We start from the raw sequence: 27,528 nt of genomic DNA on the forward strand, positions 1-27,528 counted from the left end.
TATAGCTGTTGCTGCTCCAACTGGAGCATTTATATGCCCTGTGTCCTGTTCCACTCCCCACCCACACATTCACGCACCCAAACTTGAGCAGTACTCAATATCTTGGTTATATCTGCTTTCAAAAAGTTAACATTTACTGTAGATCAGAAACAGGTGATAGTTGTCATGTTACAGAGAATCTGGCTTCTAGGCCAGTGAAGACTTGTTTATAATGTGATAGAATGTATGAAAACATTGAAAGAAGTAGAAGAAAGTGAGGGCCTTAGATCTAGAACATAGAAGGGAGAGAGCACGACAGAAGTCATCTGTGCATTACCTGGAGGAAGAACACCTTGAACCATGGACTTGTTGGGTTCCAGTGTTAGGATAGTTCCATCATAGAATGGTAGCATTTACTTATTACAGGCCAATGCTGTTGAACATGTAGTCATGTATCTGAATCCCTGTGATTTGATTTCATGATCACTAAAAATCTTCTGATTCTTTGACTTCCCTTATGGTACATCTAGAAAATACCCTGATTAGAGACAAATCCACTTACATTACATCTGTACTATAAATTAATAAAATTACATTCTGAATTCAGACATCAGTTTCAGTTTCTTGAGGGTGAATTCATCCTGAGACAAGAGAGACACAATCTGAAGGCTTAAAAACTGAGGGTCAGTTAGTGAACTATGGTAAATTTACCAACGCACGGGACAGCCCTAGTGGCGCAGCAGTTTAGTGCCGCTTGCAGCCTTGGGCGTGATCCTGGAGACCCAGGATTGAGTCCCACCTCAGGCTCCCTGCATGGAGCCCGCTTCTCCCTCTGCCTGTGTCTGTTTCTGTCTCTCTCTGTGTGTCTCTATGAATAAATAAATAAAATAAATCTTAAAAAAAAAATTTACCAACAGAATGCCACCCCATGGAAATTACATGGGGTATCCCAGACTGCCCCAATAAAAAACCTTTCTTGTTGCATTATTTTCTTTTTAACACTTATATACACTTTTATTTATTCAAGGCCGCTAAAGACATACTGAAGCTTTTCTATGATCTGTCTCTACATACCTTTCCAATAATTTCTCTCTATGTATCCAAACCAAAGCTACAGCAGTAAGTACACAAACTTTCTATATCTGCTTGGAATAGATCCTATGTTGACAAATCTAAATTTTAACCAATTCTGAAAGTTTAGCACAAGTAGCACTTTTTTTTTTCATGAAGACTTTTCTAAGTACATCACCCTACCAAGGCTAAAACTAGCAATTTTGGTGATCTAGGCAAGCAGAGTCATTCAGAAGCAGCCACATGTGATAGGTTCCTTTTTTTTTTTCCACTAAATAGATATTAATTAGGTATTAAACTCAGTTCCTCTTCTAAAACACTATATATGTTGTCAGCATGTCATGTAATAAATGCTGAAAGTTTGATCTATTATTTTATATTTCTGCACTCTAAATTTCAGTGCCCTGGGATATAGCCTAGGTTACCCACACTATCAATCTACATTAAATACACCTTTGTTTACCAATTAAAAGTATTATTTCCCATTATAAGAGGGATCAATTATTATTTTTATGAAACAATTATTTAAATTATTTAGATTTCTTCCTCAGTTAAGGACACGTATTACTTGTTCCCTTTGTGAGCTTTTGTTTCATTTTCCCTTCTATGTTTTTTGAAGATATAATCCCTATCTATTTCATCTTTGTATCTTCCACAGGTTTTTAGCTAGTATCTTATATAGAGAGGGCACTCTGGGCAGCCTGGGTGGCTCAGCGGTTTAGTGCTGCCTTTGGCCCAGGGCGTGATCCTGGAGACCTGGGATCAAGTCTCACGTCAGGCTCCCTGCATGGAGCCTGCTTCTCCCTCTGCCTGTGTCTCTGCCTCTCTCTCTCTCTCTCTCTCTATCTCTATCTCTCTCTGTGTCTATCATGAATAAATAAAATCTTAAAAAAAATAGAGAGGGCACTTTAAATATAATTTAAGAATTTCTCTTCCATTTTCAATAAAGACTCCTCTCAGTCTTTTTATATGTATCCCATTTTATAAAGTCTTCCTTGATCATCCCAGTCCACAGGTCACTCTGACTTCTGAATTCCTATAAGGACTGCCTATAAAACATTTAATTGCCACCAATACTGCCCTAGTGTTATCTTTTTATGTATATACACATTTTATAGTCTTTTTATATTTCCATATATCCCAATAATACCTAGACACAGCATAGACAATGAATAAATATTAATTCACTCAAATAATCTTTTAAAAAAATCAATCAAGAGACTCATTAGGAAAAGTATAGACAAAACTGGTACCTAAAAAGAACAAAAGATCTCCTCCATGGTAATGAATACAAATTCCTATTGTTGCGGTCAAAAGCTTTCACATACATGGTAGTTACTAGTAAATTAAATTGTGTTGGAATTCTACAAGTGTTTTCAAATTTCATGACTCTTCCTTTCTCTTTAGGGACAATAAGGGCCCAACCACTTTCACTTCCTTAAAATAGCAATGAAAATACAAATGAAAGCAGATGGCTTTAAACAAAAACATCCATATTAAACATATAAGGTTATCATTCATTATAATTTGGTTAGGCTTCCCTGCTGAAGACACTTATATAGTCAGTTTATAATATATTGGTATGCTAAGCTTTAGCTCTTTTACCAAGCTGACCTCCAGCAAATGGTTTTAAAGTTACTCGCTTTTTACACATCCTTATGGTAATTAATGGGATATCACAAATTCTGCACACTTGACTTAAAAAATATATGTATATGGTCAAATACTATAATAACAGAGCGATTTCTTTAATTTGATTTTTGAATCAGAACACTCTAGAGTCTTCCCGCTCCAAGTGGTCCACAGACCAGCAGCATTGGTATCACCTGGGAGCTCATTCTTGAGGAAGAATCTCAGACCCTACCCCAGACCTATCAGTTGTGAATCTGCATTTTAGATCCAGGTGATCTGTAAAGACTTTAAGGTTTGAGAAGCACTGGTTTAGACTCCAGAGGAAGAACAGAACGTCCAAGATGCATATGATCAAGTAACAGTAACTAACTTATTGTAATTGCTTATTTGTTGGTCTTATCTGCTAACTGAAAGCTTGTTGAGGGCAGAAACCCTTCTATTTTCTCACTATTAGTATTCATTCCGTGGCCCTAACAGACTCAGAAAACGTTACCCAATGCTCAATAAATATTTTTTGCTAAATGCACGAATGAGCAAAGTGAAAAGAAGACTTTTTAAGAAAGCGAATCCTTTGGGAAATTCTTTTGTACACGATTTCACATACCGCCATACTAATTTCTTCATTCACTATTATTAATTCTATTTCAAATACGTTGCCTTCTCTACTTCAACAAACGCATTTAATGCACTTGACAAAGCAAAAGCTTGGATCATCTTCCTCTGATGCAGCCTCTTCTACAAGTGCGAGAACTGCGTTTTAACTCTGGCTCTCACATATCCATCCCATCTGCCTGCACAAGATGAAATCACCCCAACAACTTGGAGGGGGTGTTAGGGGCAGAGGAGGAAAAGCAGTGGGTAAAGCAAAAACACTTCCGTATCAGGAACATCAAACGAAACCGTGAAAACGTGATTCTTTGAACAGGCTGCTTCCAGAAAATAACTCCTGACAAGGGAAATAAAGAGGTAAGACAACTCTTACCTTTCTCGAGAGCAAAAGGTGATACTAGAGAATACCGGGGAATGATAAAAGACCAGCGACTACCTAGCGACGGAAGGTGGAAACACACCAGACCAGAAGTAAAGCGGTGAGCGGTTAGAGACATCTAAAAAGGGTACCAAAACCCACTTTCAGGTTTGCAGAGAAGGAAGTCAAGGGAGAAGAAAGGAAATAGCTCTATGAAAGGTTTAACTTAAGACGATGATGATGATAATAATAATTTTTTGAGAGAGAGAGACGACGTGCACTTGAAGGGCGGGGGGGTGGGGGTGATAAAGGGAGGCTGCAATTCCGCGCACTGCAAAAGGGACTACAGGCAGCGGGGCTGAGACGGTCCCGGGGAGGCAGCCCAGGCATAGGTGGGTGGCAACGCCCGGCTCCGCTGGCCCCCAACGGCTGGCCTGAGCCATCTCCTCTGCAGCCTGCCGAGCACCAGACCGGGTGGGGACGGGGAAGGGCAGACTGCGTGTGGGAGGGCGTACGGGAGGACCGGGCGGATGCCGGGCTGGACCAGGTACCCACCTTATCCCAACGGAGCCACTGCCCGATGGCCGTGTCTAGCTGAGGATCCCCGGTTTGGTAGGGGGCGTGCAGCAGGTTGGAGTTCAGGTCTCCCTCTGCGTTTTCAGCCATGGCAGCCAGACTGGGGTGTGAGGGCCTGGGGGGCCGGCGAAGACAGATCTGGCGGGTGGGGAGGCTGAGATGCGCTCACCAGGGTTCTGACGCCCCCTCCTCACTGATGGGCATCGGAGACCCCCCGCAGGGTGTCTGAGCCAGCTCCTGCTGCAGCTTCGGGGAAGCAGGAGAGAAGAGGGATGCGGCCGCCCGCTCCCACCAAACCAGCTCGGGATCTCTTTCTGCGCGAAAGGACTGAGGCAGTCCCGCCGCGAGAGAACAACAACAGTCCCAGATGTCTGGGTCGTGGCCGCTGCCGCCGCCGCCGCCGCCGCCGCCCTACGCCCCGCCCCGTGCGCCGCAGGCCCCGCCCCTTCCCGCCCCTGCTGATTTAAGTCCCTGGGGCGTGAAGCGCGAGCGGGAGAGCGCGCTCCCGGCCCCTCCGCAGTAGCGCAAGGTAGCATCAGCTAGGGTGATGAGGGGTTAGGCACGGCTTTTTATTTTTTAATTTGACTCTTGCCACGCGTCTTATCCCTTGTTACAGGATATATTCTCTATCCCGTAACACATTCCCGTGCGTCTCGTTTCCTCAGCTACCACGGCCACCACCAGCAGCCCTCTTCAGCGACCGCTCCGCGGACCGACGGCGCGCGCGCTCCTAGGACCCCCTTCGGCCTCTCGCTTCAGCCTGGGGAACACACTTGGCGGGAGGGTGCAAGGGACTGTTTCCGCGCGGCTTCACGGGAATTGTAGTCCTCTTCTTTCCCCAAGACCTGTGGAGACTGCCGCAAAGACTACAACACCCAGCGGCTCCGCGCTCTCCCTCTCCTCAAAAAGATATGCCTCGAGGCTGTTCCCTGTGGACACGCCCTGTCCCTGCTTTGCTGCGCAATGTGGCCCTGGGATTAGATTAATTCAAACCAGGACTGATGGAGTAAGGGGACCGCTTCTATCCATTTAATGCTTTACAGTTTACGAATCGTGTTCTGTCGCTTCAACCATCTTGTGAGGTAGGTGGGCGTGATCTATCCCTATTTTACAAAGAGGAAAGTACCTCAGAGTGAAGGGACTTTTTCAAAGAGGCAGAATTTCCTAAGGGATGGAACCAGGGTGCCAAACTCGTGTTTGTTTGTTTGTTTTTAATTTTTAAATTTTTTCCCCCTCGTTTCAGATCTCGTCTGCCGGCAGTTCTTTTTTTTTCTCTGCTACTGCAGTGGAGGAGGAGGGAGAACAAGATTGATTGCAAAAACAGGCAAGGAAGTTAAGGAGGGAAGATGGGTCAGCATTTAACCGTAACACAAGCAACAGTGTACAAGCGTCCTAAGAGGGATACAAAGAGCAATGGCAATAGGCATACGGAGGAAGAAAAAAGATGATTGAGATAATCGTCAATTTCTTCTTATCCTGGCTTCTCTCCTCTGGAACGCTCACCTTGCAAAGTCACGCAACTTGAGGTCTGGGAGATGTTGAGAAAGGCTTACCGGTCACACTCAGCTGCTACTGATTCTTTCTGGTTTGGCCTTCTTAAAATGACTCTGTGAGTTTGGCCGAGTATTTTACAGCTCTTTCCCTAGTCAGCGTTTTTGTAGAGAGGGTGTAATATTTACACCATGGGTATACAGTAACTTAATAAATGGCTTTAGAGTGCTTTAGGGTTCACGGATAAAAGACATAATAAATTCAAAGTATTACTTTTTTTCCTTTGACAAGCCATTCACCATAATAAAATCCAAGCTACCAAGATACAGAAGGATCGTAGTGTCAATACCTGAAAAATAACGTGCCACAGTTGGGATTCACAGTCTTTGCTAAACAGTTGGGTGTTTCCTTTTTGGAATCAGCAGATTCTTTTAATCACACAAGGCCGGGGATTCCTGGGTGGCTCAGCGGTTTGGCGCCTGCCTTTGGCCCGGGGCGTGGTCCTGGAGTCTTAGGATCGAGTCCCATGTTGGGCTCCTTACATGGAGCCTGCTTCTCTCTCTCTCTCTCTCTGCCTCTCATGAATAAATAAATAAAACCTTTAAAAAAAATAATCACACAAAGCCTGGGAAGCAACCACGTGCCCTGAAAATAAGTTAATCGTTCACTATCATCACCATTATTGTCCATGACAAATGTTAATTAAATGTTTACTCTATGCTAAGCATTATGCTAGGAGCTGGGGCTACAAGAAAGTATATAACAAAACTGTTCATTTCGAAAAATAAAATGTGTCTGGGGAGACAGGATATGTGCGAGAAAAGATAACTCATGATAAACACCAAATATTTGCTGCAGACAACTATTAAAGAATTCAGTCTGAGGTGGTCAATAAAAGCAACAAGGCCAGAGCAGCAAGCACAAGGCTTTGAAGGACAAAAAATAAGCAGAGAAAAAGGTGGAGGGCATTTCAAATCCATATACCATTGGTTCTCAAATCTTCCTAGGAGTTCATTCTATGTATTTATGTATTTATAGATTTTATTTATTCATGAGAGACACAGAGAGGGGCAGGGACATAGGCAGAGGGAGAAACAGGCTCCATCTCAGGACCCCGGGATCACGACCTGAGCCAGAGGCAGATTCTCAACTACTGAACAGCCCAGGTGTCCCCCTAGGAGTTCACTTTAAAGTATGTATTCCTGGCCACTGCTCCAGAGATTCTGACTCAGAACATTGGGATAGGGCCTAGGTTCCTACATATTTAACAAGTATTTATTGATTGTGACATAAATGGCCATAACCTTGCTACACAGAATAGGTCTTCTTATAGGGTCTTCCAGGAAATACAAAATTTCAGGCCCCATCCCGGTTCTACAGAATCAGAATTACATTTTTTAAAAATATTTTTTTCTTTATTTATTTATGATAGTCACACAGAGAGAGAGAGAGGCAGAGACACAGGCAGAGGGAGAAGCAGGCTCCACGCACCGGGAGCCCCACGTGGGACTCGATCCCAGGTGTCCAGGATCGCGCCCCAGGCCAAAGGCAGGCGCCAAACCGCTGCGCCACCCAGGGATCCCCCAGAATTACATTTTTAATAAGATCCAATGATGATTTCTACGCATATCAAATTTGATAAGCAGTGGTTTTTATAAGACAATTCTTAAATTTAATTCAATTCTGAGAAATACTACTAAATCAACAGAACTTCCAAGAGATGGAATTATATAAGGCAAGTATAAAAGACCGGAGAAGTACAAGTTTTAATTCAATTCCAGAATCAAACAAGCCCTCAATTTTATCAACAAGGTTATAGTATACACTGGTTATCAGAAACCTTGCCCAGCATCTTTGGCTTATTGCTTAGGAATTGAAGGGTGACCAAAGAGACTCAGAACTCATTAGATCAAGGAATAGTGTGTGTGTCCAGGAGAGAAAGTATGATAGTTTTCCTACTCAGAGTTCAGAAGCTTTAATTTCTGTTGGAATTTGCCCAGAGTTATTTTTTTTTTAATTCTATTTATTTATTCATGAGAAGCAAAGGGAGAAGCAGGCTCCACGCAAGGAGTCCGTTGGGGAACTCGATCTCCGGTCTCCAGGATCACGCCCCGGGCCAAAGGTAGCGCTAAACTGCTGAGCCACCCAGGCTGCCCTTAAGTTTTTATTTAAATTTCAGTTAGTTAGCCTACAGTGTAATATTTTCAGGTGTATAGCATAGTGATTCAACACTTCCTTACATCACCCCCTGTTCATCGCAACAAGTGCATTCTTTAATCCCCATCACCTGTTTCACCTGTCCTCCCACCCACCTCTCTTCTGGTAACCATCAGTTTGTTCTCTATAGTTAAGAATCTGTTTTTTGGTTTGCCTCCCTCTCTTTTTTCCCTTTGTTCATTTGTTTTGTTTCTTAAATTCCACATATGAGTGAAATCATATGGTGTGTCACTTTCTGACTGACTTAACTTCACTTAGCATAATACCCTCTAGTTCCATCCATGTTGTTGCAAATGACAAGATATCATTTCCTTTTTTGTGGGAATTTGCCCAGAGTTCTCTAAATCTGGCAACCCTAACTGTACTTATGAAAGAGAATGTCTCTCTTGGTCCTAATATATATGACTTAATATTTTAGGATCATGATATATATATAACTTACCCTCAAATGGTTCAGAAAAAAAGACTTTATACACACACAAATATATGTTGCACATATATATTATATAAATATACATACAAGCTTATTAGATAAACAGGAAATAATATATCAGATGGAAATTTTAACAATAGGTGAATCTGAGTAAAAGGATAGATGGAAAATCTTTGTACTATTTTAATTTCTGCAACTTCATATGAAATTATTTCCAAATTTAAAAATTAAAAAACCCCTCAAGTGTATAAGAAATATCTATTTGTTTATTGTTTTAAAAATTTGAATTAAGAGACTCAAAGCTGGGCAGCCCCGGTGGTGCAGTGGTTTAGTGCTGCCTGCAGCCCAGGGTGTGATCCTGGAGACCCAGGATCGAGTCCCACATCAGGCTCCCTGCATGGAGCCTGCTTCTCCCTCTGCCTGTGTCTCTGCGCTTCTCTCTGTGTCTCTCATAAATAAATAAATAAAATCTTAAAGAGAGAGAGACTCAAAGCTCTCATTCTGTTAGGGTTGCAAGAAATTAAATTTTTATCAATATCAGGAGCTCCCCTCTCACCCAGGCTTTATATGGTACCAGAGAAACAGAAAGTGTCAATAGCTCTAGTTCATCAAGGTTTTTGCTAACATCTGTATTGTCCAGGATCGTAATGGTCTCTGGAAATCTGACAGCTTTCTCCTTGCATACCATTCATAAGCTTGGTCAGGAATCTTGGTTAAGTCTATGAACCCCAAAGCCTGTAAGTATACCATATGGCCATCCCCTTGAAAATTTTGCCAATTCCTTGAAGTACTGCCACCAAGCCAACTTCAGGGACTCTTTTCTCATCACCCTCCTATTTTAAGACTTTAAATCTTGAGGAAATCTATCATTCTGCTGTGTGATTTCTCTGAAAAGAGAAGTATTATCTTGTGTTTTGGGTTTTTTTTAAGATTTTATTTATTTGAGAGCGAGCACAGGCAGCGGGGAGAGGGAGAAGAGGCTCCCTGCTAAGCAGAAAGTCTGATGTGGGGCTCGATCCCAGAACCCCAAGATCGTGACCTGAGCCAAACGCAGAAGCTTAACTAACTGAGCCACCCAGGTACCCTGAGAAGTATTTTCTTGTTGCTCACAAGGATACTTGACATGAACTCTAGAGAACTCTGTTTTTTTTTTTTTTTTAATTTTTATTTATTTATGATAGTCACACAGAGAGAGAGAGAGAGAGAGAGGCAGAGACATAAGCAGAGGGAGAAGCAGGCTCCATGCACAGGGAGCCCGACGTGGGATTCGATTCGATCCCGGGTCTCCAGGATCGTGCCCTGGGCCAAAGGCAGGCGCCAAACCGCTGCGCCACCCAGGGATCCCTAGAGAACTCTGTTTTAAAAAAAAAGAAAAGTCAAGAAAGGAAATATCTTGTAAACAATTCCCTACTTTTAGCCCTATTACATAAAACTCCAAAGGGACACAACAAGTAAAATGTAGAATTCCCTGTTCTAAACATTTCATATAAATGGAATCATATAATAAGTGGTCTTTTGTGACTGACTTTTTCCACTTAGCATAATGTTTATTTTTATTTTTTAAAAGATTTTATTTATTTATTCAAGAGAGACACAGAAAAACAGGCAGAGACACAGGCAGAGGGAGAAGCAGGCTCGCTGTGGAGAGCCTGACGCGGGACTCAATCCTAGGACTCCGGGGTGATGCCTTGAGCCAAAGGCAGATGCTCAACCACTGAGCCATCCAGGCATCCCTAGCATAATGTTTTAAAAGACCATACATGTTGCAGCATATAGGACTATTTAATTTCTTTTTGCAGTTGAATAATATTCCATTGTATGGCTGTATTACATTTTGTTGATCGGTTTGTCCATTGATGACATTTGGGTTGTTTCTGTCCTTTAGCTATTAATTTTGGCTATAATGCTGCTACAAATATTCATGTACAGTTTATGTGTGGTATATGTTTTCATTTCTCTTAGGTGATTGGCTGGAACATATGGTAACTCTGTATCTAATCATTTGAGGAACGGCCTGTTTTCCAAAGCAACTGCACCATTTATATTCCTACCGGCAGTATGTGAGGGTTTTCCCACAGATTTTCCAACTCTTGTTATATCTTACTTTTTGATTCTAGCCATTTTTAAAATATTTATTTGATTGTTTGTTTTTTAGAGAGCGAGCGAGCATGGGATATGCAAAGGGGCAGAGAAAGGGAGGGAATCTTAAGCAGTCTCCAGGCTCTGTGCTCAGTGCTTGGCATGGCGCCCAACTCTGGGTTCTATCTCAGGACCCTAAGATCATAACCTAAGCAAAAGGCAGACGCTCAACCACTATGGGCCTAGGTGCCCCTTTTCATATGTTTATTGGCCATTTGTATGTCATCTTTGGAGAGCTATCTATTCACATCTTTTTCCCACTTTTTAAATTGTTTTTTTATTATTGAGTTGTAAGATTTACTTATGTTTCTGGATATAAGTTCCTGATACAAATCAGATAAATGATTTGCAAATATTTGTCCTCATTCTGTGGGTTGTCTTTCACATTCCTTCATTTATTACAGTATAGTCAACATACAGTGTTATATTAGTTTCAAGTGTACAACATAGTGATTTGACAATTTTATACATTACTCAGTAATCACCACAATAAATGTAGTCACAATCTGCCACCATACATCATTGCGATATTGACAATGTTCCCTATGCTGTCCTTTTCATCTCTATAAACTTAGTTTATAACTGAAAGTTTGTACATGTTATAAGCCCCTTCACCTGTTTTACCCATTCCCTCATCCCTATCTTTTCAGTCTTTTTGTAAAAATTAATTTATTATTTTTTTAAGATTTTATTTATTCATGAGAGACACAGAGAGAGGCAGAGACATAGGCAGAGGGAGGAGAAGCAGGCTCCATGCAAGAGGCATGATGTGGGACTCAATTCTGGGACTCTGAGATATCACCCTGAGCTGAAGTCAGACACTCAACCACTGGAGCCACCCAGGTGTCCCTCTTTTTTTTTTTATTTTAATTTTTAGATTAAAAAAATATTTTATTTATTTATTCATGAGAGACAGAGAGACAGAGAGAGAGAGGCAGAGACATAGGCAGAGAGAGAAGCAGGCCCCATGGAGGGAGTCTGATGTGGAAGTTGATCTCAGGACTCCAGGATCACAACCTGGCCGAGGGCAGGTGCTAAACCGCTGAGCCACTCTGCCCAGTTTTATAGTTCTAACTCTTATGTTTAGATTCTCAATCCATCTTGAATTAATTTTTATATATGGCTCAAGGAAGGGATCTAACCTCATTCTTCTGCGTGTAGTTGTCTGAGATCCATTCTTTTTCCCTACTCTCTCTGGTAGTAAAAATTACTCTTTCCCTACTGGATGGCCTTGTCATTCTTGTAGAAAATTAGTTGACTATGGACATACAGATTTATTTCTGGACTCTCTGTTATATTCCATTGATCTATATGTTTATCTGTGTGCTAGTACAACAATGTCTAGGTTACTGTTACTTTGTACTAAGTTTTGAAATAAGGAAGTGTGAGCCTTACTATGTTCTTCTTTTTCAGGATTGTTTTGACTATTTTATTTATTTTATTTTTTAATTTTTTTAAAACATTTTATTTATTTATTCATAGAGACACAGAGAGAGAGAGAGGCAGAGACACAGGCAGGGGAAGAAGTAGGCTCCACGTGGGGAGCCCGATGTGGGTCTGGATCCCGGATCTCCGGGATCACGCCCTGGGCTGGAGGCAGCGCTAAACCCACTGAGCCACCTGGGCTGCCCTGTTTTGACTATTTTAAATCCCTCACAATTCTAAATAAATTTTACAGTTAGGTTGTCAATTTCTACAAGGAAGTCAGCTGGGAATCCAGATTGGATGCACTGAATCTTTAGATCAGATTAGGAAGTATCACCATTTTAACAATGTTAAATCTTCCAATCCATGAACGTGGGATTTTTTTTCTAGTTGTGGATTTTCTTTAATATCTTACAACAATATTTTATAGTTTTCAGAGTGTAAGTTTTAGGCTTTTTTGTTAAATTAATTCCCAAGTATTTTATTCTTTTTGATGTCATTGTAAATGGAATTGTTTTCTTAATTTAATTTTCATTTATTGGGACACCTGGGTGGCTCAGTGGTTGAGCATCTGCTTTGGCTCAGGGCATGAACCCTGACTCCCGGGATTGAGTCCTGCATCAGGCTGTCTGCATGGAGCCTGCTTCTCCCTCTGCCTATGTCTCTGCCTCTCTCTCTTTGTGTCTCTCATAAATAAATAAAATCTTAAAAAACTTTTTTCATGTCTTAATTTCATTGTTTTATTTCTGTATACTTGCAATGAACTATCAATTGTAGAAATACAATTGGATTTTGTATATTGATTGCATCCTGAAACATCACTGAATTCATTTATTGGTTCTAATAGCTTTTTATTTAATTTTTTAGGATTTTCTGTATACAAGATCATGTCATCTGTGAATAGATAGTTTAACTTTTTTCCTTTGCCGGTTTGCTCTGGCTAGAACTTCAGTACAATGTTGAATCAAAGTGGCAAAGAGCAGACATCTGTGTCTTGTTCCTGACCTTAGGGGAAAGCATTCTGTCTTTCACCATTAAGTATAATGTTTGCTGTGGGTTTTTAGTAGATGCTTTTTTTCATATTGGTGAAATTCTCTTCTGTTTTTAGTTTGTTGAATGTTTTTATCATGAAAGAGTGTTGGATTTTGTAAAATACTTTTCTGCTGTAAAATACTTATCTACTGAGATGTATAAATAAGTTTTTTTATTATGTTGATTATATTATTACAGTTATTACATTAAATGACTTTTAGAAGTTAGACCAAACTTGCATCCTACTTGTTCATGGTATTTCACTGTTTTTATATGTTTGTGCATTTAGTTTTGCTAGTATTTTGTTGAGAATTAATCTGTTCATATTCATAATAGATACTGGTCTGTAGTTTTCTTGTGATGTATTTTTCTGGTTCTGGTATCAGAGTAATGCTGGCCTCACAAAATGAGTGTTCCCTTCTGTCCTAACTTTTGGAAGGGTTTGTAAAGAATTGGCATAACCTTTCCTTTAATTTTTAGTACAGAATTCAATGGTGAAACAATGTGGGTTTGAGCTTTGTGAGTTGTTTTCTGATAATTAACTCAACCTCTTCACTTTTTATAGGTCTAGTCACTTGTCTATTTCTTCTTGAGTAAATTTCATTAGTTTGTTTCTTTGTAGGAATTTGTCCATTTCAGCAAGGCTCTCTAATTTGTTGGCATAGGGTTGTTTACGGTATTCCTTTATAATCCTTTTTTTTCCTGTAAGGTCATAATAATGCCCACTCTTTTATTTCTGATTCTAGTTATTTGAGTCTTCCTTGGCGGGGAGAGGAAGTTAGTCTAGCTAAAGGTTTGTCAATTTTGTTGCTCTTTTCAAAGAACTAGCTTAATTTAATTGATTTTCTCTATTGCTTTTCTATTCTTTATTTCATTAATTTCCATTCCAATCTATCTAATTTTCTTTTTCCAGTTTCCTAATTCTCTCTTCATCAGAATCTCATTTACTAAATTGGGCTTTAGTGTGTGTGCATTGTTCCAATAAAATTTTATTTACAAAGCAGATGGCAGGCCAGATTTGGCCTGTGGGCCACAGTTTGCTCATCCCTGATCCAGAGTAATGATTCCTAAACCTAGATGCATACCATTTTAAGGAACTGATTCCTGGACCTCACCCTGCAATTATGACTCAATTGATCTGGGTTGAAGTATAGAGTGTTTTCTTCTTTGCTTGTTTTTTGTTTTAAGCTTTCTTAGGTGTTTCCAATGAGCAGCCAAGTCTGAGGGCCATCTTTTCAGAGCAGGGATCTGACCTTGGGTTTTTTGTTTATTTGTTCTTGGCTTAAAACAACAGAAATTTATCATCTCAGAGTTTGAGGCCGGAAGTTTGAGTTGAAGTGTCAGTAGGGCCATGCTCCCTCTGAAGGCTCTAGTGGAGAATCCTTCCTTGACACTTTCAGCTTCTGATGGCTATAACCTTTCCTTAGCTTGTGGCTGCATAACTCCATCTGTGCCTCTGTCTTCACATGGCCTTCTCCTTCAACTCAAAACCAGAAAATGAACAACAGATGCATAAGCCAAAATGTTGGGGCATGGGGTAGCATGGAGCTTTGATGTCCCAAGGGCATGCTACCCTCTTAGTATCTGGATGTGTCCACCAACCTGAAAGCTCTGTCTTTGCAGTTTAAATTTCATTTATTGTATTTCATACGATATTGAATCCTTTTAGATTCTTTTCAAAATTTGGTTTAGCACTTTTTACGGTTTCCTATTCTCTATAGAGATCTTCTATTTATTTGGTGAGAGAACTGATAGCATGTGGTCAGTTTTCTATCTCTAAAACAGTGTTTCATTTCCTGATGAAATACAAGATCCACCTTCTATTAAAATATGCAGATAGGGACACCAGGATGGCTCAGTGGTTGAGCATCTGTCTGCCTTCAGCTCAGGGCATGATCCTGGTGTGGGGATTGAGTCCTGTATCAGGCTCCCTGTGAGGAGCCTGCTTCTCCCTCTGCCTGTGTCTCTGCCTTTCTCTCTCTCTGTGTGTCTCTCATGAATAAATAAATAAAATCTTTTTTAAAAAATGCAGATAGTATAATATATTGTGGATGAAGGGAAATTGAATCTGTTGGAGGCAGCTCTGGGCTCTGGGAGAGAAACTGATTTTGTGATGATGTGATGTCCACAGCCTGATATATCCTGGAAATTTCTAGGATTAGAAGAAAATTAAAGAATCTGGACTCAAAGCAACAGGAGAACATAACTCCTTATCACATGGCAAAAGGAGGACTAAAGGTATTATTTTTGTAAATTTCATTGTTTAAAAAAATTCTATAGAAATCACAAGCTAGATTGAGTAATATACACACTTATATTTTCCTGCCCACCTTTAGTTAGCCATATCAGTGAGGAGTGAAATGGGCAAAAGTATGTATCAGTTGCGATTGCATTTAGCTACCTGTAATGAAAACCAAAATTGAGTGGCTTAACCAATGAGAGATGTATTTTTGTTTTCCAAATAACAATAAGTCCCAAGGAAGGCAATCCAAGTGCAACAAGTCAAGGACATCAACAATGACCAGTTCCCTTTTTATTTTCCTGCATTGTCATTCTAAATGTGTGGCTCTCAGCCTCAGGGTCAAAAGATGACAACTGACTTCCAGTTTCTAGTCAGGCATGTAAGGAATTCGGAAGTTGCCATTGCATGCTAACGATCGGTAAAGAGCTGAACAAACTGAAAAAATCAACAGCTTTCTTTGGTTCATCAGAGAAGCGAGGTCACAATACAAACTGCTGCTCCCAAACAGAAGAATCACAATTTACTATGGCAGAAACCGACAGGCAGAAGCCTAAGGAACCAGTGCAAGAGTTGGAAAACCAAAACTGCAATTGATGAATTATTGGAGGCTCAATGTGGCCAAGTCTGAGAATCAAAAGCTCCAAGAAGACTCAGTCATATGGGGATATATACTCTTGTCAGTTTTACCTCCAGGACCTTGACCATGTTCTCATAGTGAATATTGGAGAAAAATTCCTCATGCTTCTGGCAGGGCAAGGCGGAAAGTAGCCATTTTGAATATACCAAGCATCTGTTCTTAACAAGGCCTGCCTCGGAAGAAACTGTTCAACCAGAGCCTAACTGACTGAAGGAAAGGGAAATACCCAAACTAAACCGTCTCTAGCCATCTGTCCCTCCTAAGGGTTAGGAAGAAAACTGAAAGGTACTTGTGAAGCTCACAATCCAGAGAGGCACAGGCTCCTTAAAAGACTAATACCAATTATAGGACTACAGAATACTTCTCTATTCCCCCCACACCTTACCACATTACTAAACACCTATTTATAGCAGTTCTTTTATCCAGTACATCATGTCCAACTATCAAGAAAAAGTTATAAGACATATTAAGTGCCCCCCCCCCAAAAAAAAAAAAAAAACGTTTAGAAAGACAGAGAAAGCATCAGAACCAGACTCAGATATGGCAGAGTTGTTTGAATTCTCAGATCAGAATTCAAAACAACTGATTAGGGCAGCCTGGGTGGCTCAGCAGTTTAGCGCTGCCTGCAGCCCAGGGTGTGATCCTGGAGACCCAGGATCGAGTCCCACGTCAGGCTCCCTGCATGGAGCCTGCTTCTCCCTCTGCCTATGTCTCTGCCTCTCTCTCTCTGTGTGTCTATGAATAAATAAATAAATAAAATCTTTAAAAAAATAAATAAAACAACTGATTAATATGCTAAGGGTTTAATGGATAAAGTAGACAGCATGCAAGAATAGATGGGTAATATAAGCATAGAGATGGTAATTGTAAGAAGGAGTCAGAAAAAAATGCTAGAGATTAAAAACACTAGCAGAAATGAAGAGTGCCTTTGATGGGCTTCTTTCTTCAACTGGACACAGGTGAGGAAAGACTCTCTGAGCTTGAGGATATCTCAGTAGAAACTTCCAAAACTGAAAAGCAAGAGAAAAGAGACAGAAAAAAAAAAAAAACCAGAACAATATTCAAGAACCATGGGACAGCTACAAAAAGTATGACATATGCATAATGGGGATATAAGAAAAGAAAGAAAAGAAAAGACAAGAAAGCAAAAAGGAAGATATATTTAAAGCAAAAATGAAGGAGAATTCTCCTAAATTAATGTCAGACACCAAATCACAGATCCAGGAAACTCAGAGAACACCAAGCAAATGAATGCCCAAAAAAGACTTTATGTAGGAATATTGTATTCAAATTGTTGATAATACAAGATGAAGAAAAAATCCTCATAAAACCCAAAATTAAAAAACATTACCTATAGAGGAGCAAAAATACAAATTACATCGGCTTCTCATCAAAAGCCATGCAGGCAAGAAGAGAGTTGGAGTGAAATATTTAAAGTGTTGAGAGGAAAAAACAACAACCTAGAATTATGTTCTCTGCAAACTAATTTTTCAAAAGTGAAGGAGAAATAGAGAGTTTCTCAGACAAGCAAAAATTAATGGAATTGTTGCCAATTGACTTGCCTTGTAGGAACTGTTAAAAGTTCTTTAAAAGGAAAATGAGGGGTGCCTGGGTGGCTCAGTCAGTTGTGTCTGACTCTTGGTATTACAACCCTGAGATGGAGCTCTGCATCAAGCTCTGTGCTCAGTGAGGAGTCAGCTTGAGATTCTCCCTCCCCCCTCCCCCTTTGCCCCTCTCCCCAGTTTCATGCATGGACATGCTCTCTCTCTCTTAAATAAATAAATAAATAAATAAATCTTTTTTAAAAAAAGAGAAGGAAAAGGTTCAGGTCAGAAAGTTGTATCAAAAAAAAAAAGCATTAGAGAAGAAATAAGTCAAAGTGAAATAAAAGCACGTAATTTTCAAAAAAAGTTTCATTTTCTTATTGTTAATTGATCTAACAGAAAAAGTTTGTCCAAAACAATAGTGGCAGCAAAATATTTGATTATGTACTTTTATGTATATAAGTGAAATAATAGCAATAATACAATGGAAGGGAGGGAGGAATTATTTTGTTATAAGGCACACTACCTGTGAAGCAGTGTAGGATTATTTGAAAGTGGACTTGAATTAATTGCAAATTATAAGGCAACTACTAGAAAAAGTAAAAAAAAAAAATTACATATATATGTGTGTGATTTATATATATATATACATATAAAATTTTGTGTATATATATGTATATGAAAGGCATACTAAGAAAGAAAATGGAATTATATAATATATTCTATGAAAATGATGAAAGGCAAAAAAAGTGGACAAGAACAAGGGCAACAAATAGAATATAGTAACAAATATGTCAGAAATTAATCTATGACAGTAATAACTTTAAATGTCAATGATCCAATACACCAATTAAAAGATTGAGATTTTCAAAGTGGATCAAAAAGCAACTATATGATGTCTACAAGAAACCCACTTTAAATATAAAGACACTTGTGGATTAAAAGTAAATGAGTAAATGGGTGGAGAAAGCTATACCATGCTAACCCTAATCAAAATAAAGCGAGAATAGCTATATTACTTCAGGCAGTATAGACTTAAGAGCAAGGAAAGTTAACAGAGATGAAGAAGGACATTACATAATGAAAAAGGGGTTCATTCTTCAAGAAGGCATCATAATCTTTAATGTGTATACACCCAACAACAGACAGCCAAAATATGTAAGGCAAAAACTGATAGAATTGCAAGGAGAAATAGATGAATTCACTATTACATTTGGAAATTTCATCACCCTTCTATCAGAAATGGATATATCCAGGGGGGTAGAAAATCAATAAGGACATGTTTGAACTCAACAGTACCATCAATCAACTGGATATAATGGACATCTATAGGCTTCTTCATCTCACAACAGAATATACATTCTTTTCAAGCCCATAGGAACATTCACCAAGATAGACCCACATCCTAGGCCATAAAACACACTTTAACTCATTTAAAAGAATGTCTGCTCTCAGACAACAATGGAATTAAACTAGATACCAATGACAGAAAGACAATTGGAAAATCCCAAAATATTTGGTGATTAAACATTTTTCCTAATAACACATGGGTTAAAGAAGAAATCTTCAAGGTAAATTTTAAAATGTTTTGAACTAAATGAAAATACAAGTTATCAAAACGTGTGGGGTATAGTGAAAGCAATCCTTAGAAGGAATATTATAGCATTGAATGCATATATTAGAAAAGAATAAAAATCTATAATCAATAATCTAAACTTTCATTTTAGGAAACTAGAAAAGAGCTAATTAAATCTAAAGTAAGCAGAAGAAAAATAATAAAAGTTAGAACAGAAATCAAGGATATTGAAAACAGGAAATCAATAGAGAAAATCAACAAATCCAAAAGCTGGGGCATCTGGGTGGCTCAGTGGTTGAATGACTGCCTTCAGCTCAGGTTGTGATCCTGGGGTCCAGGGATGGAGTCCCACATCAGGCTCCCCTTAGGGAGCCTGCTTCTCCCTCTGCCTATGTCTCTGCCTCTCTATGTCTCTCATGAGTAAATAAAATCTTTAAAAATATTCAAAAGCTTGTTCTTTGAAAAGATCAATAGAATTAATAAACTGCTAGCTAGGCTAAGGGAAAAAAAAGGACAGAAATTACTAATATCAGAAATGAAAGAAGATATCACTACAGATTCTATTAAAAGGATAAGAGGGGCACATGGGTGGCTCAGTCAGTTAAGCATCTGACTCTTGATTTTGGCTCATGTCATGATTACAGAGTCTTGAGACTGAGCCCTGAGGCAGGCTCCATGCTCAGCAGGGAGTCTGCTTGAGACTCTTTCCCTCTTCCTCCCACCCCAATTCTTTCACCCTTTAAAATAATTTTTTTTAAGGATATAATATTAAGGTGGGCGCCTGGCTGGCTCAGTTGGTAGAGCATGCAACTCTTGATCATGAGTTCAAGCCCCATGTAGAGGGTAGAACTTACTTTTTAAAAAAAGGATAATAAAGAGTACCAAGAACAACTCTATGCCTATAAATTTGATGACCTAGATGAAATTGACGAGTTCCTTGAAAGATAAAATCTGCCAAAAGTCACATTAGAAAGTATAGATAATCTGAATAGCCTTGTATCTTTTTTTTTTTTTTAAGATTTTATTTATTTATTCATGAGAAACACAGAGAAAGAGGTAGAGACATAGAGGGAGATGCAGGCTCCTTGCAGGGAGCCTGATGTGAGACTTGATCCTGAGATCCTGGGATCACACCCTGAGCTAGAGGCAGATGCTCAACCACTGAGCCACCCAGATGTCCCAACTCTGTATCTTTTAAGGAAATTCAAATTGAAACAGTAATTAATAACTTTCTAAAACAGAAAACACCAACCCAAATAGATTCACTGATGAGTTCTCCTAGACATGTAAGGAAGAAATTATACTAATTCACCAGTCTCTTTCAGAAGATAGAAACAGAGGGACTACTTGCTAACTCATTCTGTGAAGCCAGCATTACCCCATTACCAAAACCAGACAAGGACATTACCAAAAAAAGAAAAAGAAAAAAACTATAGGCCAATATCTCTTATAAACTTAGATGAAAATCTTCAACAAAACATTGGCAAATCAAATCCAACAGTGTAAGGTTAATGTGATAACCACTACACTATGGAAACAAGGCCTAACAGTGTATAAAAGAGTTAGACATCAGGACACCATAACCAAGTGGGATTTATCCCAAGTATGCGATGCTGGTTTGACATTAATTTAATGTAATCCATTACATCAATGGGATAAAGAAGAAAAATCGCATGATCATATCAATAGATGCAGGAAAAACATTGCACCCACTCATAATAAAAACTCTCAGTAAACTAGGAATAGAGGGAAGCTTCTCAACTTAGTGATATCTATAAAAACCTACAGCTAACATCATACTTAATGGTGATAAACTTGAATCTTTCCCCCTAACATGAGGAACAAGGCAAGGATGTCTCCTTTCACCACTCCTTTTCAACATCATACCGGAAATCATAGCCAATGCAATAACATAAGAAAAGGAAATAAAAGATATACTGATAGATAAGGAAGAAATAAAACTGTCTTTGATTGCAAATAACATGAATGTCTACGTAGAAAATCCAAGAGAATTGAGAAAAAAAGAAACCTCCTAGAACTAATAAGCAATTATAGCAAGGTTGCAGCATATAAGGCTAATATACAAAACTCAATCATGTTTTTATATACTCGCAATGAAACAAATGGAATTTGAAATTAAAAACACAGAGGTTGTTGGCAACTTGCTGCTCACAACTAATTGTCTAAGTTAGATACATACCTAACCAATCCCTGGCAAGGAGAATGAGACCTTATGAGTACCTTTTTTTTTTTTTTAAGATTTTATTTATTTATTCATGAGAGACACAGAGAGAGAGAGACGCAGAGACACAGGCAGAGGGAGAAGCAGGCTCCATGCAGGGAGCCTGATGTGGGACTCAATCCCCGGTCTCCAGGATCCCACCCTGGACCAAAGGTGGCACTAAACCCCTGAGCCACCCGGGCTGCCCTGATGAGTGCCTTAGATCAGTCATAATTACCTCCTGCAGTGAGCTAGAGCTAGAGAGCCTTGGGAAGAAAGATGGGATCTACTAAAAAGTGGAGCTCAGCCAGCATGAGAATTGGAAGAATTGGCATATGGAGAAGCTCCAACAATATCTGCTAAGGACAGGGAGAGATGGAAAAAAATTAGAAGGAGAGAGGAAAAGGGAGAGAATGTGTGTGTGTGTGACACACCAAAAGAGAGAGCAAAAGACAGAGAGGCCATACTATCTTAGGTTCTTGAATGCTGCACTCTGGCATCAAAATTTCCTGGGGGAGGGCATCGAAACATGTATCAACATTGGGAGAGATAAGTTGCTATGGTAATTAGTAGTGGCTCAATTCTTATTTTTGAGTGCATGGACTTTTACATCAGAGGAAATAATAATTGATCTCTGAAAAACTTTTTCAAATTACTGATATAAAGTCTACTCTAAGAGCAGTCCATTTTCTCTATGATATGTGCTCATGGAACACTTGGAGAAATTGTTTCTATGCTTGATGTTAGGGCAAAATGAGCAAGGATGGAGTTGTACAGATAACCTGCTTTTACTTAAAGCATTCTTTATTATCAAGAAATGGGATTTTTTATTTTTTTGGTCTGAAGTGAGTGGAATTCCATTACATTTCTTTTAAGTCACTTTTGAAGTTTTTTCATGACATTTTAAAAAACCTGAGGCAATTAAAGCAAGTTGCCTTAAAAGGTTGGCAACAAACCTCTTCAAAACAAGTTGAGCCCCCCCCCCAACATTTCTTTAGCTAATCCAGGTAAACAGTTAAAACTAACCACATAGATTGTGGTTTACTTATTACATGCATTCAAAATGAAAAGAAATCAAGTCGTCTCAGCAAGTCGCTTGGGGATAGCTCAGATTTTGTATCTAGCCTCATTATGTGATTTTTTTCTTTGCACTTGTCTTTTGGTTACCATGACAACTGGAAACCTTACAGGGAAGAAAAATTGTTTTGGCTGCTGCAATGAGACTAGGAGTAAGAGTTGAGACAGGTGTAGAAATACGGATTCAGGTCAGGGAACAATGGGAGCTGGGCACTATGTGGATGTGTACATGCTGAGCATTTTATGTTATTTTGTAGGGAAGACAGGCATGATGCTGAATAGTATAACAATGTACAAGAGTAAGACATGGATAACTTAAAGGCCATTGGGCCATTTATGTAGTCACAATGTCCCTTGCCCTCTTGTACCACAGATTTTGTGCCCTAATCTACCCCTGAGTAAGTGACTGATCCACTCAATCCATCATGTAGGCAAGTAACACAATGGAAATGTATCTAACTAATGGCTAAATAAAAATCTCCCCTGGCTATACTCCCTATTATCAGGGTATCTTGAATAGAAGAACACAACCAGCTTGATCCTTTCCTGCTGAGGTGACCTCAGAGGAAGGGATTTGGTGACAGAGTAGCAGCTGTCTTTGACAGGACCTCTCCAGAATGCAGAAACTACCAAGTCCCCAACTCATGGAGCAGCCAAGAGATGTTGGGGAACATCACCTCCTGAGGTGACCCTGGTCACTGGCAAGCTGAGACTTAGAAGAGGTTCTGGGACAGCCTGGGTGGCTCAGTGGTTTAGCACCACCTTCTGCCCCGGGGCATGATCCAGGGGACCGGGGATTGAGTCCCACATTGGGCTCCCTGCATGGAGCCTGCTTCTCCCTCTGCCTGGGTCTCTGCCTCTGTATGTGTGTGTGTCTCTCATGAATAAATAAATAAAATCCTTAAAAAAAAAAAAAAAAAAAAAGTAGAGGTTCTGTTGTCCCCAAGTTGGACCTGACCTAATTTGAAACTGCCCTAATTTGGTACACATTGGTAAAGATTGATCCTCAAAGAGGATGCCCTTCTTGGCAGTTCATTCTTTACAATTCTACCCTGGCACAGCCACTTCTTGGATTCCAGCTACCATAGGGACAGTTATAGAACTTATTGCATTTTTGGGGCACGTGGATGGCTCAGTTGGTTAAGTGTCTGACTCTTGATCTCAGCGCAGTGCTTGATCTCAGTGTTGTGACTTTGAGCCCTGCATTGGCTCCATGCTCCATGCTTAGCATGGAGCCTATTTAAAAAAAAATTTTTAGGGCAGCCCGGGTGGCTCATCAGTTTAGCACTGCCTCCAGCCCAGGGTGTGATCCTGGAGACCCGGGATTGAGTCCCGCGTCAGGCTTCCTGCATGGAGCTTGTTTCTCCCTCTGCCTGTGTCTCTGCCTCTCTCTCTCTCTGTGTGTCTCCATGAATAAATAAAAATCTTTAAAAAATTTTTTTTTAATTAAATTTAAAATTTTAAAAAATTGATTCCAATTTTTACCCATCACAGATGCAGAGCCACTCCACTTTTTATTTAAAACATTAAAAAAGGGATTGTCCCGGTGCATGGAGCCTGCTTCTCCCTCTCCCTTTGCCTATGTCTCTCTCTCTGTGACTATCATAAATAAATAAAAATTTAAAAAATGATAAATAAAACATTAAAAAATATTATTTATATTTTAAAAATATATTTTTATATTTCTGTTTATTACTTTTTCTTTCTTGCAATACCGATTCCAAGGGGTAGAGCAATACGTGTTCCCCAAAATAAGTGTTGGAAAAATGTTACCACTTAAATTGATTATGAGTCATTTAACTCCCAACAATTATTTTCTAATTTATCACTGTCTTGAATTAATGTCACGTCTTTATTTCTAAATCTGCCCTTTGTGTTACTTCCTCTCTCTCTCTCCCTGGCCTCCTGTTGGTGATGTGTAACCTCTGAAAGTACATTCATTAAGGCTGTCAGCACCATGTATTTGAACATTATAATCCTGGCTCTTTATGTTTCTTTTCCACTTGTTCTTGGTTTTTATTCTTGAATGTTCTGCAGTCTCTCTTTACTGCATGCTTGAATTACAGCTATACACAAAGAAGTGGCTTTTATGACATGCCAAGGCAAGGATGTTGTGTTCCAGCTTTATAATAATAGCATTGGGGAAAATATTTTATTTCAAAAGACTAAATAAATTCTACTTCAAAAGAGTTTTAGTTAATTAAAGTTATGAGGGTGAAAAGCCAAAAGCAATTCTTTGACCATAAAGTATTTTCATTTAGCTATTAATTAAATATATTTTCATTGTGTTTATAGCCTTACCTATTAATACTTTGTTTTCAAATAGTCAAACAAAAATGGTTGTGCATGTTGGACTGTCTTTACTGCATTTCATTATTTCTTTTAGCTACATTATGACCTATTGAAAACGATTTCATATTTGCTGACACAGTATTGATGTTTCATGTTTATAGCATAGTTAATTAGAGGTATATTTTGCATCTTGGAACAGCATCTTGGTCATCTGTTCTCCTACCCCCTCCCTGTAAGCCATCTGTTTTCTCTTATAACACCTTTACTGCTTACATAGTTCATATGCTGCCTTTGACAAAAATTTATTTATTCGTATACCAAACACCTAATATATCAAATGCATAATTGTACACATTGAGGAAATGAAAAATATCACTGCATTATATACTGTTTTATAATTTGTAAAAATATTTTTTACGATGTAGAGTGGGTGGTAAGAAGTCAGGGAGGAGGTAGGGTACATTAGAGATGAACTCAGAAGTAGGTGGACAGGATATTGCCAGGCAATTGAGAGGGAGGAGATTTGTATGAAGAGATGTCAAAATAGGTATATATTACCTTTGTCTCTCTCATCTTACTCCTGTCTTCATCTAAAGCTAGCTCTCATCATACCTCTCTATTCCTTACCTGAATGAATGTGAGCTTCATGAGCACAGGGGTTTTTAGCTATTTTGTTCACTGCTGCATATTCAGCACCAATAGTGACTGGCACATGCAGGTGTAAAGTATTGTGAGTTTTTGAATGAATAACATAGGAATGAAATGATAATTACCTGTAAGATTTAGGGTCTCTGACCTTTTAAGATGTTAATTAGTTCATTTTTTTCTCCACAAGCCTTGGCCAATACAATTTATTATAAAACTTGTAAAAAAATTTTAAATTTATAGCTTTAAAATTGTGAATGAGATTTCATATCATATTATATATTTTGCAGCTGTGTTTTAGTTTGTTATGTTACTAACTTTCGTTCATTTCTTTTCCCATTTTTATATTGGTTGTCTCTTATTGTAGGACCTCTTTATATCTCAAGGAAATCGATTTTTTGTCTGTTGTATGTCCTACAAACATATTTTCCAGCTCATTATTTATCTTTTTTTTTACTTTGTTGTATTAGTTCATGTGTGTTATCTTTAATTTTTACGTAGTTATCTATATAAATATTTTGTTTTCTGAAATTTTCCTTGACTATTTAAGAAAAATTATCTCATGCTTTCTCTTAGAACTTTAACCATTTTGCTTTTTTTTAAATTTATTTATAATATCTCTGATCTAATTAGGTCAGATAATTTTTATTAAATAAGCCATCTTTCTTGGTCACTGATTTGAAATGTCATCTTATCAGATACTTAATTTCTGTTTGTATTTGGATCCATAATTGGTCTCTCTTTTCCATTACCTTGATCTTTTTGTTCATTCATGTGTCTGTACCAACATGCTTAGAATACTATACCTTTATAATATGCTGTTTTCTTGGTGTGTGTGTGTGTGTGCACAGTTCTATGCAGTTTTGTTTATATATGTGTGTATATATAAACAAGTTTTTATGTAGTTTTTATGCATATATTTGTATAACTACCACCACATTCAAGATGCAAAACTGTTTCATAACCACAAAGGAACTCCCTAATGTTACTCCTTTAAATATCTGCCCCAACCCTATTACCTTCTTGGCATCCACATCTTATAGTTCTGTCATTTTGAGAATGTTATTAAATGAAAACATGCAGTGGGTAGCCTTTTGAGATTAGTTGTTTTTACTAAGCAAAATGCCCTTGATATCCATCCAGGTTTTTGTGTTCATTACTAGTTTGTTTCTTTTCTTTGCTGAGTAGCATTCCACTATACAGAGGTACCAGTTTTGTTTAATCATTCACCGACTTCACTTAATATTATTTGGGTTAGACATTTGTGTAATTTTCAGTTTTTTGCTATTACATATAAAGCTGTTATGAACATTATTCTTGGTGAAGAATGTTGTTGTTCTTAAATAGAGAGTACTGAATTAAATATAATCTTCAGTTTATGACAGATACACTGCCATCATTGGTCTAGCTCAGAGCTCTAATCATAGTCATTTATTTGTACTGATAAAATGAACATCGTGAACCTACCACCTAAACTAAGAATAGATAACTTACATTTTCTAATGTTCTCCATCTCTTTGTCTCCCTCCTTAAGACACTCACCTCCCCCTTTTTTTAAAGCAGGCTCCATACCCAGTGGAACCCAGTCCATGGCTTGAACTTATGACCCTGAGAACAAGACCTGAGCTGAGATCAAGAGTCAGACACTTAACTGACTGAGCCACCCAGGTGCCCCAAAGATACTCACCCTCTTGAATTTTGTTTCTTATAATTGCTTTTGGGGAGAAAGTGTTTTATCACTTATATTGTTTTACTTATTTCATATTTTTATAAAAAGATTTTAATAATCTATATTATCTTCTGAGATTTTCTGTTACTAAAATTTTGCCAGCACTATTTTCATTCCTGTTAATATTCCATTGTGAGAACATAAACAAGAAAATTTAAGTTGTTTTCAGTTTTTGCTATTATGAGCAAAAGTCTTTTTCCTAACCATTAAGCTATAATTTAGTAATAACAAGAATGATAATAATACTTTGTTTTAGCAGTAATAAAAATACTACTATAATCTAATAGTAATAATAATAATAATACCAATGACAATAATAATGTGATTGCCCATCATAACACTGCTACACTGATCTGAGATGCTTTATGATAGCCTTAGCCTTGTGTTTAACTTGCATCAATTAAAAAGGTCAGTAGAAAATGGAACTAGAGGGTATTATACTAACCAAAATAAGTCAATCAGAGAAAGACAATTATCATATGATTTCAGTCATATGTAGAATTTAAGAAACAAAATAGGACTATAGGGGAAGGGAGGGAAAAATAAAATAAGATGAATCAGAGACGGAGACAAACCATAAGAGACTCTTAACTCTAGGAACAA

General features: G+C 38.5%; 1 protein-coding gene and 1 long non-coding RNA gene across 2 annotated transcripts in view; one reads left to right on the plus strand and one right to left on the minus strand.

Annotated features, from left to right (window-relative positions):
- Positions 1–4,630, minus strand: part of PGM2L1 (phosphoglucomutase 2 like 1) — a 55,190-nt gene extending 50,560 nt beyond the window's left edge. Inside the window, exon 1 of the mRNA XM_077866970.1 lies at positions 4,205–4,630. Coding sequence (XP_077723096.1) covers positions 4,205–4,315 — 111 coding nt within the window. The 5' untranslated portion in view covers positions 4,316–4,630. The remainder of the gene's footprint in view (positions 1–4,204) is intronic.
- Positions 4,631–4,684: 54 nt separating this feature from the next.
- On the plus strand, positions 4,685–27,528 carry LOC144294888 (uncharacterized). Its single transcript, XR_013362260.1, has 3 exons — positions 4,685–5,307; positions 5,469–15,200; positions 26,757–27,528. It is a non-coding gene; the product is annotated as an uncharacterized LOC144294888 (long non-coding RNA).

Source organism: Canis aureus, chromosome 23, assembly GCF_053574225.1.
Source record: "Canis aureus isolate CA01 chromosome 23, VMU_Caureus_v.1.0, whole genome shotgun sequence".
Classification (NCBI taxonomy): domain Eukaryota; kingdom Metazoa; phylum Chordata; class Mammalia; order Carnivora; family Canidae; genus Canis; species Canis aureus.